Source organism: Camellia sinensis, chromosome 6 (assembly GCF_055761805.1).
Source record: "Camellia sinensis isolate YWXY chromosome 6, ASM5576180v1, whole genome shotgun sequence".
Classification (NCBI taxonomy): Eukaryota; Viridiplantae; Streptophyta; class Magnoliopsida; order Ericales; family Theaceae; genus Camellia; species Camellia sinensis.
This window is the reverse complement of record NC_138966.1, coordinates 125,588,880-125,607,625: the sequence shown is the minus strand read 5'-3', so window position 1 is coordinate 125,607,625 and position 18,746 is coordinate 125,588,880. Positions and strand designations below refer to the sequence as shown.

At 33.7% G+C, this 18,746-nt stretch overlaps 1 protein-coding gene across 1 annotated transcript; it reads left to right on the top strand.

Moving 5' to 3' along the window:
• Positions 1-12,914: 12,914 nt before the first annotated feature.
• Positions 12,915-18,310, top strand: LOC114278950 (WAT1-related protein At1g43650). The gene is made up of 7 exons (XM_028221108.2): positions 12,915-13,267; positions 14,594-14,656; positions 15,360-15,476; positions 16,207-16,444; positions 17,384-17,542; positions 17,632-17,783; positions 17,962-18,310. Exons 1-7 carry the CDS (start codon positions 13,035-13,037, stop codon positions 18,116-18,118), a joined length of 1,119 nt encoding a protein of 372 aa, XP_028076909.2. The 5' UTR covers positions 12,915-13,034; the 3' UTR covers positions 18,119-18,310.
• The last annotated feature ends 436 nt before the right edge of the window (positions 18,311-18,746 follow it).

Below are 18,746 nucleotides of genomic sequence, written 5' to 3'. Positions count from 1 at the left end.
GAGCAAACATTGAAGTGTTTGCCTGGACGCCTTAGGAAATGCCTGGCATTGACCTCGAAGTCACTTGCCATAAACTGAACGTTGACAGATCGGCCAAACCTGTAATCCACCGAGCAAGAAGATCGACATTGATGCACGTCGAAGCAGTAGAGGAAGAAGTAGACAGACTTCTGGAGGCCAGGGCCATTCGAGAGGTAAACTACCCGACATGGCTATCAAACACAGTAGTGGTGAAGAAAAAAAATGGTAAATAGAGGGTCTGCATGGACTTTACCAGCCTAAACAAGGCCTGTCCCAAAGATAGTTTTTCTCTACCCAAGATTGACCAACTGGTGGATGCCACTTCAAGGCATGACAGGATGAGCTTCCTGGATGCCTACAGGGGATACCACCAGATAGCCATGTACCCCCCAGATGAAGAGAAGACTGCGTTTATCACCCCAAAAGTGCTATATTGCTACAAAGTGATGCCTTTTGGGTTGAAAAACGCAGGAGCAACTTACTAAAGATTGGTAACCAAGATGTTCAGACACTTGATTGGCTGAACGGTGGAAGTTTACATCGATGACATGGTCGTGAAGACCAAGGAACCTGAAGGTCATCTGGCCGACCTAAAAGCAGTATTTGAAATCCTTAAAACATATCGGCTTCGACTCAATGCATCGAAGTGTGCATTTGGAGTTGGATCTGGTAAGTTCTTAGGATACCTGGTAACCAGAAGGGGCATTGAGGCCAGCCCAAATCAGATCAAGTCCATCCTAGAATTGAAAAGCCCGACGTTAGCAAAACAGGTACAAATGCTGACTGGAAGGGCCGCAGTCCTGAATAGGTTCATGAGCAGAAGCTCAGATAAGTGCAAATCTTTCTTCAACTTAGTGAAAAAAGCCACAGACTTCTTATGAACCAAGGAGTACGAGGCTGCCTTGGCCGACTTGAAGAAGTATCTGACCACAGCTTCAGTTCTTTCAAATCCAGAACCTGGAGAGGAGCTGTTCCTGTACTTGGCAATTTCAGAACATGCGATAAGTACAGTGGTAATCCGAGAAGAAAAAGGGGAACAAAGGGCTGTTTACTATGTAAGCAAAACCCTGGCTGATGCAAAGACTAGATATTTACCCCTAGAGAAGTTGGCGTTGGCCTTAGTAATGGCTTCAAAGAAGCTAAACCATTACTTTCAAGCCCATAAAATTATGGTGCTCACTGAACATCCATTGAAATCCCTGTTGCAGTAAGGAGACTTGACAGGGAGAATAGCCAGATGGGCAGTGGCCTTGGGCCAGTATGACCTAGAGTTTAGACCCAGAACAGCAATCAAAGGCCAAGTTTTGGCCGACTTCGTGGTCGAGTTCACACCAGAATCCATCATACATCGGGCTCTGCTGAGCCGAGGTGAACGATATCATAGCAAGCAAGGAGGAGCCCAGCCGAAGGCGAAGGAACAAAAGAAAGAAGAAAAACTCAGACCTTGCAGTATCTACATCGGTGAATCCTTTCGACTGTTTGTTGATGGGAGTTCAAACCGACAAGGAGTGGGGGCATGAGTAGTACTGGTATCTCCAGATGGACAGATATTGGAACAGTCCATTCATCTGGGGTTCAAGGCCTCAAACAATGAAGCAGAGTATGAAGCATTGATTGCAGGATTGAAGTTGGCAGTAGCATCAGAAGCAGATGAGGTAATAGTCTTCTGCGACTCCCAGCTCATAGTTAACCAGACGACAGACGAGTTTGCAGCCAGAGACAAGAGAATGTTGGCCTACGCAAAAGAGGTTAAAAGGTTGGTGGCCTTGTTTTAGAATTGCAGACTACATCAGGTTAGCCGAGATGATAACAATCATGCCGATGCATTGGCCAACCTGGCTAGTGTAATACAACCTGGAAAAGCAAGGACGATAATGGTCGACTACTTGTCGGGCCCAAGCATCGAACCACTGACCACAGAGTGTGAAACAATGTGTGTGGACATGGGACCAAGCTGGATGGATGCAATAGTAGCATTCCTGAAAGAAGGAAAACTGTCAGATGATCACAAAGAGGCACACAAGATCAGATTGAAGTCAGCAAGATTCAGTTTGACAGCAGAAGGACATCTCTACAGAAGATCCTTCACTGGACCCCTTTTGAGGTGTGTACATCCTTCACAAGTTGAAGATTTTTTATATGAAATACATGAAGGAATTTGTGGAAGCCACGCTGGGGGCAGATCACTAGCTCATAGGGCCATCACCAAGGGGTATTGGTGGCCCAACATGCAGAAGGATGCAGAGGCCTATGTCAAGAAGTGTGAAAAGTGCCAAAGGTTTGTGCCGCTGATACACCAACCACCAGCAGACCTGAACCCAATATCCAGTCCTTGGCCGTTTGACCAATGGGGCATGGACCTTGTTGGAAAACTGCCCCAAGTAACTGGGCAAAGGAAGTACCTGCTGGTAGCAACGGATTACTTCACCAAATAGATAGAAGCTGAGCCCCTAGATAAGATCCGAGATGTGGATGTAAAAAGCTTCATATGGAAGAACATAATCACAAGATTTGGGATCCTAAGAGCAATAGTTGTCGACAATGGAACACAATTTGATAGTAAGCTAATCAAAAGCTTCTGTGCAAAATTCAAGATCAAGAATTATTTTTCAACCCCAAGCTTTCCTCAAAGCAATGGACAAGCAAAAGCATCCAACAAAGTTATCCTGGATGGGATAAAGAAAAGGCTGCAAGCAGCGAAAGGAAAGTGGGTGGATGAACTGCCAAGTGTACTCTGGGCATATCGGACTACGCTGAGAAAATCAACTGGGGAATCCCCATTTGCCATGGCTTATTGTACAGAAACAGTCATTCCTCTGGAAGTCGGTATCCCAGGGATCAGAACCCAAGGAGTAGAGAATGGAACCAATAATGTATTATTAGCCCGAGATTTGGATCTACTAGAAGAAAGAAGGGAGGGAGCTGCAATTCAGCTGGCAGCATACCAGCTGCAGCTTGCCAGGGCTTATAATAAGAAGCTTAACCCAAGGGAGTTCCAAGTCGGCGACCTGGTCTTGAGAAAAGTCGTCGGCAACAAAAAGGATCCCAGGGAGGGTAAGCTTGGCCCAAATTGGGAGGGACCCTATAGAATCACTTCGGTATTGGGCAATGTGGCATATCGGCTTGAAGATAATGAAGGCAAAGAGTTGCCAAGACCTTGGGAATACTTGCAATTTGAAAATTTTCTATCATTAGACTTTTTTGTTATTTGTTATTTGCCGAAGTAAATAAATAAAGTTTTAACTTGACTTTTTACTATTATACGATACTTGCCGATGTTCCTGGAATGCATGCATAATGAGAACCCAAGTGGAACTTAAGTTCACAGTAGCCTTGGCTTGGTCTGCCAAAGTCTTCATTTTTGATTGTAAGCTTTTATTGGTCTTCTGCAGACTAGAGACCTCCCTCCTCTTGTCGGCCAGCTCTTTCCGATTTTCAAAGGCTTGCATTGAGAAGAAATGAACATGCTGGATGGCCTGAAAGTAAACAGAGCAAAAGTTATTAGAAAATTTGCTAAGTACAAAAAAGAAAGAAAGATACCAAGTGTGAAGACTTACTTGAACAGAACGCTGGAGCATCAAGGCGATGTTCTCATGCTCAGTCATTTCGGGGTTGCGGTCGAGATCCCCAAGGAGGAGCAAGGCTGTAGAAAGGGCAACGCCGACGTTGATGTTGTCGGTACTATCCTTAACATAGATTGGCCTGTTATCCAAAGTAATAGGTGGAGCCCAGGGGGCACCGGCCTGCATGGAGCCCGACGCTGTGGCAGACTCTGACCTCGGCCTCTTAGACCGAGTTGATTGAGATGGTTCGGCCTCGGCAGACCTCTTCTCGGGGACGGAAGTGGTTTTCTCGCTCGAAGCCAATTTCGAAATTGGCAAGGTATCCTCAGTGTCAATCTGAGTTACCGTTGCCTTTGGCTGAGCCTTCTTTATCCTTTTTTGCTTCAGCTTTGGCTAAGATGGCTCAGGTTGGGCGTCTACGGTAGAGGGAATGTTGGCTAAAAGATCTTTAGTAACTGGTTTCTGGCGGCCTATCTCGGCAGCAAAAACAGTTCATCACCGGCGTTGGCGCTCGGATATTAGGATAAGATATAGAGCCGAAGTTGACGACTGCTCCACTAGATCAGAAGTCGATCCTTGATCTGGTCGAGATGTGGAGACAGCTTGAGGAGTTGTGGCGGAAGGAGGAGACAGACTCTTCTTCTTCTTCTTCTTTGGAATGTCGGAAAGAACAGACTTGTATGTAGGAATGAAATTGAGTACCAAAGGGGCTCTTCTCTTGTGGACTGGCAGATCCAATAGTTTCTTCAAGTCTTTGCTGGGAAAGAAAGACTGGCGGAAGCCCTTTGGCGGCTGAGGAAGAACTGCACAAAAGAATAGCGCAGACATTAGATCAAAGTATTGGAGACTTTAAAAAACAAGTAAGTGTTAACACTAGGCTCTTACCATTACCCTATACAAAAACTGTTCGAGGAAGAGGATAGAGGCGGAGGTTCTCGTTTGGAGTGAACTCCTAGTTCCCCGAGGTAATGAAGTAATCATCCCCAGCTCCCTTGTTGGAGTCTGGGAGGTCGGCCACGATTTTATACTCTGTGGACCTCGGCTTAAGGTAATAGATATAACCTTTCTCTTTCAGTGAAAGGCCGCACATAGTATAACAGTACTGGATGTCGGCTAAGGTAACCCTAGCATTCTCTTGTCGGGCTAAGGCTATTATGCCATTGATGACTCGGTAGGAATTGATGGCGAGCTGCATCGGGTTCAACTTATAGTAGTGGAAGACTTCTTGAAAAAGAATGTTGAGTGGGAGCCTAAGACCACACTCAATAAAGGCCACAACAGGGAAAGACATAGAATCAGCTGTGGGCATGATAGAGTTATCCTCCCCAACCAACCTCAGATGAACGTCAGCCAGGATGTCAAACTCTCGCCTAAAGTGCTCTAACTTGGTCGGGGTGTCTACCCTATGCTTTCATATACCCATGATATCGGCTTAGCTAGAGGAGTTGGATTTCAGATGAGGGTGTTTCGGAGGGTTTAACAGACCTCGGCTAAAACCCAAAAATACACAGAATTTATGGGGAATCGTTTCAGTTTTTCCTAAGATTCGTGGGTTTTACAAAAAAATCCCAAACCCAGATCTATGGAAACGAAGATTGAAGGCACGAATCTGGAAAAATCACAAAAAACAGAAAAGCAAGAATGTGTTTCAGAATCAAGAACACTGATGAACTATCAAAGAACACTGTGCCAGAGTTAGTGCAAGGGTATAAGGCCAAGAACAATTACAAAAGTGCAAGAAAATTGTGAGCAGTTTGTGTATTCAAGACATGGGCAAAAGCAAAGTCATGCAATAAACACACTCAGACACATGATTCATAAATTGAATACTTGAGCAAAACAACAATGGCAACAAGTAATGAAGCGGAACTTCTTGAAGGGCAACAAGAGATAAAACCAGGAGGAATAGTGGCTTACCAGAAAAAGTGAAGCCGGTGTTGAGATCGCCGAAGTCAGACTAACGGCAGTAACGAAAAAGATTAGCAAAAACCCTCGCCGGAAGGGAGTGAATGAAAGTAGTTGTAGAAAGCTTCAGGGGAGCAAAAATGGTATATTTTGAAGAAGGAAGCTAGAGGGAGAGAGAGTTGAGAGCTTGAGAATGAAAATACAAAAGTGAAGAGACGAAGAGAGAGAAATTGGTTTTGATTAGAAGGCAAAAACGGTGGCAAAGAGGCCATTAATGTGCCTAAAAGAACGTATGCGTCAGACGGCGCACGCGAGAAACATTCGATTTACAGGCGCGTAACAGGTCCGATCTAGTAAGGGGTAGACGCGTGGCCTAAACGGTTGAGTTATTATGCATGACAGCTCATATGCGTGAAGGAGCTCTTGGAATTCTTGTTCTTTAAAAAGACATGCCGGCCTATATGATGATCTCGGCTAAAGAAATTTTAAGCCAATGTACTGGAAGGAAATTCTAATATAGGTTCCATCACCTTAGAATGCCGAGGTAATAGAACCTAGGGGGCAGTTGTGGGGATATATTTTCTGAGATACCAACACGTGGCCAAGGTGACGCCGACGTGTCAGCCGAGGTGCCACGTGTCCTGGTCATGACACCAAGGTGATCTCGGCTAGGCCGAGGTTATCTTCGAAGATATCGAAATCCGAGATAAGCGGATAAGGGACAAGAGTCCTAGAATGGGAGAGGACTTCAGTTTGGATAAGGATAAGACTCTTAGAGAGTTTATCCCAATCCTACTGGGAGTCTAAGATTAGCAGTAATCCTAAGTTAATTGAAGCTAGGCTTCTATTGGGATTAGGTAAGTGTTGGCTATAAAAGAGAGGCACCTTCATGGGTCTAAGGTACGCAATTTGTATCTTGAATAGTGAGTTAAGCACTTGATTTATCTTTGAGAGATAACTGACTTGATCGTCGGAGTGCCCCCGGGTGGACGAACCACCGCCGGAATCTCTTTTTTTTGTTGTAGGTCAATCAGTGCCTTCTATTCTGCCAGTGCTCTCCAGCTGAATACTGAGTTGGCAGTGTGGTCGGAAATTGACACACACAAAAAGTTAAAAGTTCATTGCCAATCATGAAATCCCAGTCCAAATCACAGTCAAATCCATTCAACTCACTCATTATTTTCGTAGGCACTAGATAAACAGATAGAGAGATTCACATGGAGATAGTCTCGACCTTATCTAAAATCTCATCAATATAATCTGAGGGTAAATGTTCTGACTCCAGATGGGATACTTCCACACAAAATGAAAAAAAATGGGGTTGAGAGTGGATCATCCTCAATGGAAGAAAAATGTGATTCTCTGAAAGGGGTAGATAACGGCTTATCCATATCACTGTCATCAAAATCAAAATGAGCTTGAGACTCTCCTAAAAGATTTTCTATCGGAAAACAAGAGACAAACTCATTTTCCCTATCAAGAATTTTAGCTATTTGCTTTAAATAGGCTTTCATTTTGGCAAATGATTGACTTTGGAAATGCAACAATTCGTAGGTGCAATCTAAGGTGCTTTGAAGAAATGTTAACACTTTACTCTCGTGATCTAAATTTTGTTGAGGTGGGATTTGAGAGTGTAACATTTGTGCACTATGAAGAATTTGTAACACTCTCTCTTGAAAATGGGGAGAATATTGAGGTGATGAAGTATAATGTTGATGCTGAAAATAATCAAAAAGGGTTTCAAAATAATCGGCATGCTAACTCTCATATCCCCAAAAATTATTTTCAAAATATGCCATAACTCCACTATACACAAGGCTCTAAAACACTAGATAATTCCAACTTTTGCAACATGCTTTCAATATGTTGATATCGAAAATAATCAAAAGGGGCTTCAAAATAATCGATATACTGACTCTCATATCCCTAAAAATTATTTCTAAAATATGCCATAACTCCACTACACACAAGGCTCCAAAACACTAGATAATTCCAACTTTTACTTCTGTCAAAAGGATTTTACAAGAATACTCAAGCCATTTTTTTTTTCTTTTCAAAAACACACTAAAGAAACCTGCAAATTACAAAGCAAAATAGAACAAAAAAAGTGGTAAGTAAATTGCGACAAATAAAAGTGCGATAAAAATGAAAGGGGTATAAAACCTCCCAAAGAAAAAAAAAATGTGATAAAGTAAATTACAATAAAATAAATGTCAGTAGCCAGTAGTTAGCAGTTAGTAGTCAAAAGTCTTCTTTCTTTTTTTTTAGTCCTCAAAGTTATATGTCCAACAAAGGTCATCCACAGTGTCCAGCTTGTGTCTTTCCTTTGTGTTACAATATGGGTTTTTTTACTATTATTTTTTATTTATTTATTTTTTGTATTTTTGTATTTTTTAGTTCACCTGCACAAGACAATTTGCACACAAGAAAAATAAAATAAAATAGTAACACCTGTACAAGAAAAACACACACACACACACACATATATATATATATATATTATTCCCACAGTGGATGCGTGTGTGTAAATTAAACGACTAAATAAAATAAACAACAAAATAAAAATAAATAATCCAGAAAATAATTTAATAAATTAAATTCTGAATTAAATGCTTACAGAAACTTTAAACGTCGAGGCTTGTGTTGGACACACTATCCTGAAAGTATATTTCACCCTTGCTCCAGTGCTTTGAGATTTACCGGCGTCTACTTCCCAAGGTGCAACAACTACTACTTGGTTTGCAGCACTAAAAACTCAAGTTTGGTGAACCAAAACTATGTTGTGACTTTCTCTTTTTCTTTTTAAAAATAAATGCAGAACAGATGCAGAAAATAGGAAGATGGAAAGGAAAGAAGACCTGTTCGAACAAATCTAAACAGAAACAGATTTGTTTGGTTTGAATTTCAAGAGGTATGAACCTGTTTGGATGTAGGAAAAATTCTGGACAAATTTATTTTGAATTTTGAAATCGAAATTCAAAAATAAATAAATAAAATACAATTTTTTGGTCTAAAAAGATAAGTATTGGGCCGAACAAATCTAACCTAACCGCACACCCAGCTCAAGCCCAGCCCAGCCCAGCCCACTCGGACGGATGGACGGATGGACGGACGGCGGCGTGCATGTGTTTTGGGTCCAATGGGTCTAGCTCACTTTACCCATAATCTCACCATTCCACAAACTTGGGTACCCCTTGGGGCCCATCCCAAGTATCCAAAGCTAGAGTTTATATACTCATATAAATCCTTAAGCTAGAGTTTCTATATTCGTGCCTCATAATCAACTTGTTTGGTTCCAGTTTTTAGAAAACAGTTTTCAGAAAATTTCATTTTTTATTTTTTGTATTTTAATGTTTTCAATGAATTTTTTAATATTTTAAGCAATTTATTTTAATTTTTAGACACACCTAACATAAATACACTTAAAAAGTATACTATTTGTGATTTTTTTTAAAAAATACACTAAATATAAAAAAAATACAAAAAATTATGAAAATTCAGTATATTTTTCATTTTTTTGTGTATTTATTAATTTTTTAAAATAATTTTCACAAATATTTTATTAGTGCATCTAAAAAAGTAAAAAAAATGACTTAGAATCTAAAAAACATTCACTAAAAAGAAAAAAATACAAAAAATAAAAAACTCAATTTTTAAAAAATTGAATTCAGAAAACTGAAACCAAACACTCTGAATAGCATTTAGCAGCACATTGATACGATGGTTAACAACAGACTCAACATATTTTAATTAATTTTTGTTCAAAAAAAAAAAATATTTTAATTAATTTAGGTATGTTTGAAATAAAAATATATATTAGAAAAGACTTAACAGAGATTTTTATTGCATTCAACCCAATTAAAACACTAAAACAGTCTTTAATTTTAATTTAGACCCACAAATTTATCCATAATAATATTGTAAAGGAGATATCATTGGGTTTATAATTAATTAAAAGTCGATACATATGATTTCACATTATTATTGGTACAAATGTGGGAACTTTTTCAGGGTCCTAAACTTTTTATTTTATTTTATTTTATATAATTTATACCCTAAACATATTTTACTATTTAGAGGGTGTATAAAGATGGGTAATTATTTATAATCCCGGAACAGTATGTCGCATTGCCTATATCATATTCTAAACCAATCACATAGTAGAAAATATTACTAGGATGACTTACCTTTGCTAGAGAGTTTAGAGTCTCTCCGGTCCATTGAACTAGATTGTCTAGTTAGGCCAAACTTTAGTAATCCAATCAGTTCAATTTGTATATCTGTATGAGTCTATGAAAAAAAAATTAAATTGATTTAATAATTATAGTCATATTTTTTTCTTTATATTTTTCTTCAAAAATATGGACAATAAAAATGATTTTGAAATTAAATTGTCTATTTTTTGAAAAACAAATATAGCAAAATAATATAATTATAATTATCTGATGATCAATGTTAGGAATTCCAACTAAATTATCAAATATTTCACATAGGTGTGAGACTCATACCACCTGAGACTTACACCCATGTAAGTATTATGTAAAATATTTGATAATACATTTAGTGTCTTTAACAAATTTTTTTTTTTTGTGGGATTCATTTGATTTTTTCCATAAACAATCTACACATAGAAGCATACAAAATAAACAATTTGACTTACTAAAATTGGGCCTATGGTTGGTCTCATAGGCTCAACTAAATAGTCTTGTACACAATTGTGGCGTGGAGAGAAGCTACAACATTTATTAGACAGGTAAGAAATAAAAAATAACCTACTTAAAAATATGTTCCGATTTCTCATTAATCGAAAATAATCGCATGGATAATGACAAATAATACTCTGGAAATATCTAATAGTTTTCTTATAAGGAGAGACCTAATTTGTAATTAATTAAGCAAAGCTTGAGACTTCAATTACTTTGTTGATCGGGGGAGGGAAACTACCCGAAAAGCTATACCCTGCTTAAAAATATCCCGAAAATAAATTATATGTTGTAAATACAAATTAAATGTGATGTGGGTTATTTTTAAAATAAATTCAATTTGCACAAAAGTTTTTTTTAACATATTTTTTTCTCTTAGGGATTTGCGTGTAAATCTTAATAGATAGATTTATGGTCTAATAGAATTAATGACATTTTTCATCAAACACTATTAAAAAACGTTACTAATTGATAATTTTTAGTGACAATTTAAAAAATGTCACAAAAATGTCACTAATTATAAGTTTTAGTAACTGTTTAAAAAATCATAAAAAAAATGTCACTAATTTTTAACTTTCAGCGACAGTTTGAAAAATTTGTCACAGAAAAACGTCATTATTTGTAAGTTATAGCGATAATTTATAAAAATTGTGATAAAAAAAAATCGCTAATAATTAATTTTTATTGATATATATAAAAAAATCATCGCAAAAAAAATATTTTTAACAACAATTTTATTAAAATTTATTTGTAATAAAATTTGATATGAATTAAATCCACGTATTAAAACTCATCCTTTTCTTTTTTGAAGTGCCTTATGTTGTATACTGGGCAAGAATCCATTCCAACTCCACACCACTAGACGTGCACAAGCTCTACCACAGTGTTGCTTTTCAACCACAAAAGATGGGTACTTAAAAATCTAGGATAAATGACAAATACACATTTTAAATTTACTTAAAATACGAATTATTTTTTTATGATTTGAAAAATTATAAATATCTCTCTATTAAATTTTTTTATTTAATAGAATTAGTTAAAAAAGTAATATTTTTAATTGTTCACCTATATAATAATAAAATTATCTGAATTATTAGTTGAAATAAAAGTTTAACATTATTAAAAACTGTTAATTAACTTGATAATTTATTAATAAAATGACTTATTTGTTATGAAATTAGAAATTCAAGGGGGCATAATGTAATTTCTAGAACCACAGGGGTAATTTATAATTTAAGTAAATCTCAAGGGGTGTGTTTGTAATTTACCCTTAAATCTATGGACATAGTGCAAATTCCTGTTTATATATTCCTTTTTTTTAGGTGTTTATAATAAAAAGGATAAATTACACTTTGTCATCTTTATATTTGGCCACTTTCTCATTTTAACTTTTAAAATTTATTTTTTCTCATTTTATCCCTTTGTGTTTCAAGTTCTTTTCAGTTTACTTCTAAAATTAACTTGTGTTAAAATTAGATAGAAAATGACATGATAATTTTTAAATAATATAAAAAATATATTATTATATTGAAATTTAAGTTTTTATTAGATGTATGAGTTATATGTAATAAAATATTTTTATGCCAGGTGACTATTAATGTGTTATTTTCTATCTAATTTTTAACAGAAGTTAGTTTTAGGAAAAAAAAATAAAAAAACTTAAAACATGAATGGTCAAAGTGAAAAAGAAAAAAAAAACTTTTACAGATCAAAGTGAAAAAATAGTGAAACATAAAAAGAATAAAATGTGATTTACCCTAACAAAAATGTCACAAAAGCTTCATAACAAATCACATTACAAAATATTTTGAAATAATTAAAATTTTGTAACCAATCAATCATAAACGCTCCTAACGCCGCCTTTGTTTATGGAACATACTTTCTTAACTATCATCACAAAAGGTTATAATTAACCTCAAAATGAATTTAAATTACATTATTTTTAAGGAAAAAATATAAATCTAAATCATACAAAGTGTTAAATTTGAATTATATATTATTTTATTTTTTGAAATTTTCAAAAATAGTTTTCTGAGTTCTCAATCCGTATTTTTTTATTTTTAGTAAATTTTTAAAAATATTTTAATCAATTTTTTTTAAGGTTTAAATTCAGTTAATTTAAATATGCATATAAAGTATATAATTTGTACAATTTTTTTGTTTAAAAATTCACTGGGTACAACAAAATACGAAAATGTATTGAATTTTTTTATTTTTTTTGTATTCAATGAATTTTTATTAAAACAAAATTAAACGAATTTCATATTTTTTAAGTGTATCTAGATTAAGGGAATCAAAAAATAAAATAAAAAAATCGATTAAATATGAAAAAAAAATCAATAATAACAAAAAATACTGATTAAAAATTCATAAAATTGTTTTTTAAAATTCCAAACTTTAAGTGTAAACTTTTCACATATTCTGTGGCCATTAACGACACATGATTAATTATTTGCACACATTATGTGTGCCAAGAGACTAGTGATTTTACTATCTAAAAACAAAAAGAAAATGGGACTAGTGTATTCGCACTCATTATGTGTGTCAAATGATCGAAGCATACCACTAAAATATACCACTAAATTATACTATTAAAATTCTCACTTCCCATGTAATTTCTTACGTGACGTAATAAATTTTATTAACTTTTAAATATAGTAAATCCTACATATACACCTAACTTTTGTTACATAAATACACATACAAACATAAACAAAGAGATAAAATAAATCCGGTGATAAATATCATTTCTCTAATCCTATAAAGTAGGATTATGGTGGAATTTGGGTGCTGTGGTAGTCTTCTTCTCTATCAACCAAAGACAAAGAGAGTGTGAATTGACATGAACATGAAGATGAAGAGTAGTAATTCAATATTGGGGTGTTCTCATTTGATGATGTTGATGAAGAACAATTTGCCTGATATATGCATGGTGATGTGCAATATTGTATATGCAGGGATGGTTTTGCTCTCAAAAGCTGTAATTTCTAAAGGAATGAACCCTTATATCTTTGGTGCTTATCGTCAAGCTTTTGCCACTCTTGCCTTGGCTCCTTTTGCTTTCTACCTTGAAAGGTCAGCTTTTATTTATTTATTTATATTTTAGTTTTTGGTGTGTGTTTTGCTCACGATGGTGTTCAGAGTTTAAACAGGGTATATAATTTTTCATCCCACATATAGTAAGCGAATACTGAGCCTTTGTCCTGAAGCACCTTCAAAAGGAACGCATTACCAAGTTTTTTACTATTGCTCCACTCTTAAAATTCAAGTTTGTTATTTTGAGAGAGATTTTTTTTTTTCTCCGCTTTGTTTACGAGGGTGTCCAAAAGTTTCACCCGTATATGTAATTTTTCATTCCGTATATAGAAATTGATTACTAGGCCTATGTCCTCATAGCATCAAAAGGAACGAGGAAAGAAGTTTTTTTTACTATTGGTCCACTCTTAAAATTCAAATCCGTGACTTTGATACTAGGCCCATGTCCTCGTAGCAAGTAAATTTTTTTTTTACTATTGGTCCACTCTAGAGTTTCACCTGAGTATATGTAATTTTCCATCCCTCATATATAGCTGGTGATCATCAGGCCATTGTTTCTGATTGGGAGATTTGTGAATGAATTTAGAATAATAATAATAAAAAAAGTGGGTGGAATGTAAATAAAATATATTAATATTTCATTTAATTTCACTCACTTTTTCTTTTTGTACTTTCTAAATCCCTTCCCAAATCTTCCAACCAAACACAGCATAAAAGAAAGAAAGACTTACTTGTAAGTCTTAATAGGTGGACTTATTATTCAATAGATATTATGATAATTAATGACGTTTTTTTATTAAACATTATTAAATAACATCATTAATTGTCAATTTTGTAGAGACAATTTAAAAATTATCACAAAAAATGTCACTAATTAGAAATTTTAGCGACAATTTAAAAAAATCGTCACAAAAAAATGTCATTAATTTTCAAATTTCAGTGACAGTTTGAAAAAATTGTCACAGAAAAACGTCACTAATTATAATTTTTAGCAATAATTGTTAGCGTCACTAATTGAAAAACGTTACAGAAAAATTATTTTTAACAACGATTTTACTAGGACTTATTTTCAATATGACTTGATAAGAATTAAATTCAACTATTAAGATTTATTGATAGTTTACCTCAAAAGGGAATAGAGAAAGATGGTTTTTACTGTTGGTCCACTCTTAGATTGAACTAAGTTTTAAAGAGAGATTTACGGAGGTCAAGAAAAATATATGAGAAAAATAATGAAATGTAAACTAATTTGTTTCATTTTTTTTTTTATAAATCACTCCCCAAATTTTAAATCTAACTACAACCTTAAATTACTCCTCAAATTTGTCTTGTGAATTTATTTATTTATTAATTCTGCTGGTGCAGAAAGAACTCTGCTCCGCTATCATGCAGCATACTCTGCAAGATCTTCTTGGCTTCATTGATTGGGTACGTGCAAGGTTAATACAAAAATATTTTGAATAAAATAGATTTTATCCGTTTTATATTTAGTTATTTTTTTTATTTTGATCCTTAAATTTTTTTTCTTCATTTTTACCCTTTATATGTAAAGTTTTTTTTTTTCTTTTTCAATTTATTCCTAAATCAAATTTCTATTCAAAATTAGACATAAAATCTCACATTATACATCAACCCAAATTTTAATATAATTTATGTCACATATCAGGTAACGTGGTAATTTATGTCCAATTTTGAATAGAAGATAGTTTTAACAATAAATTGGAAAAAACTTGAAATATGAAGGGTTAAAATAGGAAAAAAAAAAAAACTTCAAAAGATAAAGTGAGGAAATAACCAAACATAAAAGAGGCAAAATGTAATTTACCTAAATATTTTTAATATTTTTAAAATAAAAAAATGTTTTTTACCAAATAAACTTGTTTTCTATTGGTTAGAAAAAAAAAAATTTCTTTCATTTTCATTTTCTATCTTAAAAAAAATTAAAAAAAAAAACACATTTTACATTAAACGAAAGCGTAACATGTCAAAGAATGTTGGATTCAAACGTGAAATTAATTACTCTTTACTCTTACTATCCATGTTAATTATATGAAAATTTCAAAACATATATAAAATTATATATGATTTTTTATTTGTATAGTACTACTCTAATTATATTTAATGTTTTCAGGATTACACTGTGCATAAATCTCTGGAATATTTCACTTGGTTACATCCCAGCAACATTTGTTTCTGCCACTTCTAACGCAATTCCTGCTATTACCTTTATCTTGGCCATTCTTTTAAGGTACATCAAGAAATATAATCCTAAATAAATTACATTTTAATTTTTATAATTTGATCCGAATTTTACTTTTTAGTCTTATTGTTTTAATTTGAACCACATTAATTACTTGTACTCCCATGTGACTTGCTTATGGTAAAAAAAAATGTGATTTTTATTTCCATTTTGAGCATAAAGGACAAATTAAAACTTAAGACCAAATCGAATTTTGAAACAAAATATAGTATGAAAAGTACAATTAACCCTAAACCAATAAAGTGTGATTTTGGTGCACAAGCTCTTGACACTTACTAAAGTCGATGTGATTCTCTCCATTACATGAATAGAATGGAAATATATCTATTTCGTGATCAATAGTTGTGAAATAGCCACATTAACATATTTTTATTTTAAATTCAAAAGCAATTAAGGGAGATTTTGAAATTCAAATTGAATATGTAACAATTATAGGCCACTTGGTTTTGGATTTTAATGATATATTGCAACTTTATGCATTGAAATGAAAGTCTCAATTCCAAGCATGTTATTGATAGAATATAAAACATGCTAAACCAAGGTCTAGAAAGATAAGATGTACACAATCTTATTGCTATTTCTAAAGAGATTGATTTCACGATTCAATCCTGTATCATCAGGAGGCTAAAAATAAATCTTATCGTTATTTCCAAAGGAATTATTTTCATGAGCACTACTAAGAAGCTAACGACAAACCTAGTGGTTGGTATTTTTTTAGGAGGGAAAGCGTTGCCATAACTGAATGGAGTGGAGTGGCAAAGGTATTGGGTACAATGCTATGTGTTGGTGGGGCTGTGGTGTATTCTTTTGTGAAGGGGCCTCCTGTGTATCCACAGGCTACCCAAGATCAAAATTCACAATCATATACAGGGTGTGGCACCAAAGCACAGTGCCTAAAAGGTTCTCTTTTTGCCCTCTCTGCCCAGGTTAATTGGTCTTTGTGGCTTATTATGCAGGTTCTCTCTCTCTCTCTCTCTCTCATCAGTTTTGCTACGAATATAACAATTATTAATTACAGAAAATATATGAACGAAAAATATTTTATTAAATTTCTTCATCCGTACACATTTTATGTTTGATTCTATGATCAATTTTTGTATTCTTCTTAATTAGTTTTGTAACGAGCACACAAATTACATACAGAATACACATGGATGAATAAGATTTTATAGAATTTATTGGTGAGATTTGCTTTTGAAAAATCTTGGCCATTCTTATACCTTCTATTAGGAGACATACGTGTAAGTTCTAATCAGTGGACTTATTGTCCAATAAGTCCTATGATAATTCATGGCATCTTTCATAAAATACTATTTAAAAACATCACCAATTGTTAATTTTCAGTAACAATTTAAAATTTTTGTCACAAAAAATGTCACTAATTATAAGTTTTAATGACAGTTTAAAAAAATCGTCACAAACAAAAAACCGCGATAATAGTTTGAAAATTGTCACATAAACGTCATTAATTGTGATTTTTAGCAACAATTTATAAAAATCGCGAATAAAACAAGTCACTAATTATCATTTTTTAGCGACATGCAAAAAATCGTCACAAAAAATTATTTTTAGTGACGATTTTATTAGGAATTATTTTTAATAGAAATTGATGGGAATTAAATCAAACTATTATGACCTATCGATAGCTTATCCCATTCTTTTTATGTCTGGTTTTGTTACCCTTTTCTATGTTCCTAAACTCATTCCACATGAACAATTTATTTTAAACACAAAATCAAACATAAAATACATATGAATTGACAAGATTTTACAAAATTTGTTGGTGAGATCCACTTCTAGAAAATATGTTGTTTATCCATATATATATATATATATATTCTGTAATCGATTTATTTGTTCCTAGACTTATTTTGTATGAATTGATTGGCTTTCAGGGTCCTCTTACAAAGATATATCCAGATAAACTTAGACTTACAACAATACAATGCTTCTTTAGCTGCATACAATCAGCAATATGGGCTGTGGCAGTCGAGAGGAACATATCAGCATGGAAACTTGGTTGGGATCTTAACCTTCTTGTTGTGGCCTATTGTGTAAGATATTTTCTTAAACTTTTTTTTTTGTTTTTTGTTTTTTTAATTTCTTTTTTTTGGGTTGAATTGAGTGTTAATGAAAATGGCAGGGTGTAATTTTCGTAGCGCCGACATTTTGGTTGAGAATTTGGGTGATAGAGAAGAGAGGCCCGGTTTTTTCAGCTGCATTTAATCCATTAGGATTCATTGTTACAGCCATCTTCTCAGCATTCTTGTGGAAGGAGACCCCTCATTGGGGAAGGTTTATTCTCTCTCCTCTCAACTCTTGTTTTATGCGTTTGTGTCCATGTAATGTCAGTTGTTACTTATTTTATTTTATGTGTTTGTATGTTCGATTGTTACTTATTTTATGTTATGTGTTTGTATGTTCGTGTTCGTGTTGTGTCAATGTGAGAAATAAATTTTTCATGTTGTGGCAGTGTTTGTGGAGCTTTACTGCTAGTGGGAGGCCTCTATGGTGTTTTGTGGGGGAAGCACAAAGAAGCAAAAGCCAAACCATTACTTGAACAAAAATCAGAAACAAAAGAAGCCAAATCAGTTGAACAGAAATCAGAAACAAAAGAGGAAAGCGTATAGCGGTGTACAATCAAAATGCTGTGTACTTGAAAAAAATAATAAGTCAAGAACTTGAGTGATGGTCACACTGTATTATTGACTTTTATAATTACCTTGTCCACGATTTCTTGTTGAGGAAAAAATATGAAAAATTTATCAACAAATCTCATATATAGGGGATTAATGTTGATTCATTTAATCGTAAGAGTTTTCTTATGAACTAATTAGTTTTTTTATTTTTATTTTAGAAAGTTGTATTTATTTGATTTGGTGTCATTTAAGTTTAAATGAACTAGCATAATTACCTGTGTTGTGCACGGGTATAAATAAACAATCAAAAACTAATTTTTAAAATTAAATAATAATCTAAAAAATTTATCTAGAATATTTAGTAAAAATAATTTAGAATCAATTAAATTTTATTCATTTTTTTTATCACAGTTACATAAAAGAGAATTTTTTTAAATTATTCTTGTGTCATTAATTGTGTGTTCTAAGTTCTTCATAACAAATACATGTCATAATTTAATTGGTAAAAATTAAAAAATAAATCACAAAAATTATTTTTATGATAAAATATAAATACATTTCGTCTTATAAGTTTCGTAAATTTAATTTATCATATGATAGTGGTAAATTACATTTGTCA

Bases quoted from the DNA above. Each gene is read 5' to 3' on its own strand.
- LOC114278950 (XM_028221108.2), top strand. From the start codon at position 13,035: ATGAACATGAAGATGAAGAGTAGTAATTCAATATTGGGGTGTTCTCAT. The intron at 13,268-14,593 runs GTCAGCTTTTAT...CTGCTGGTGCAG, and splicing joins TTTGCTTTCTACCTTGAAAG to AAAGAACTCTGCTCCGCTAT. The intron at 17,784-17,961 runs GTTTATTCTCTC...ATGTTGTGGCAG, and splicing joins GAGACCCCTCATTGGGGAAG to TGTTTGTGGAGCTTTACTGC.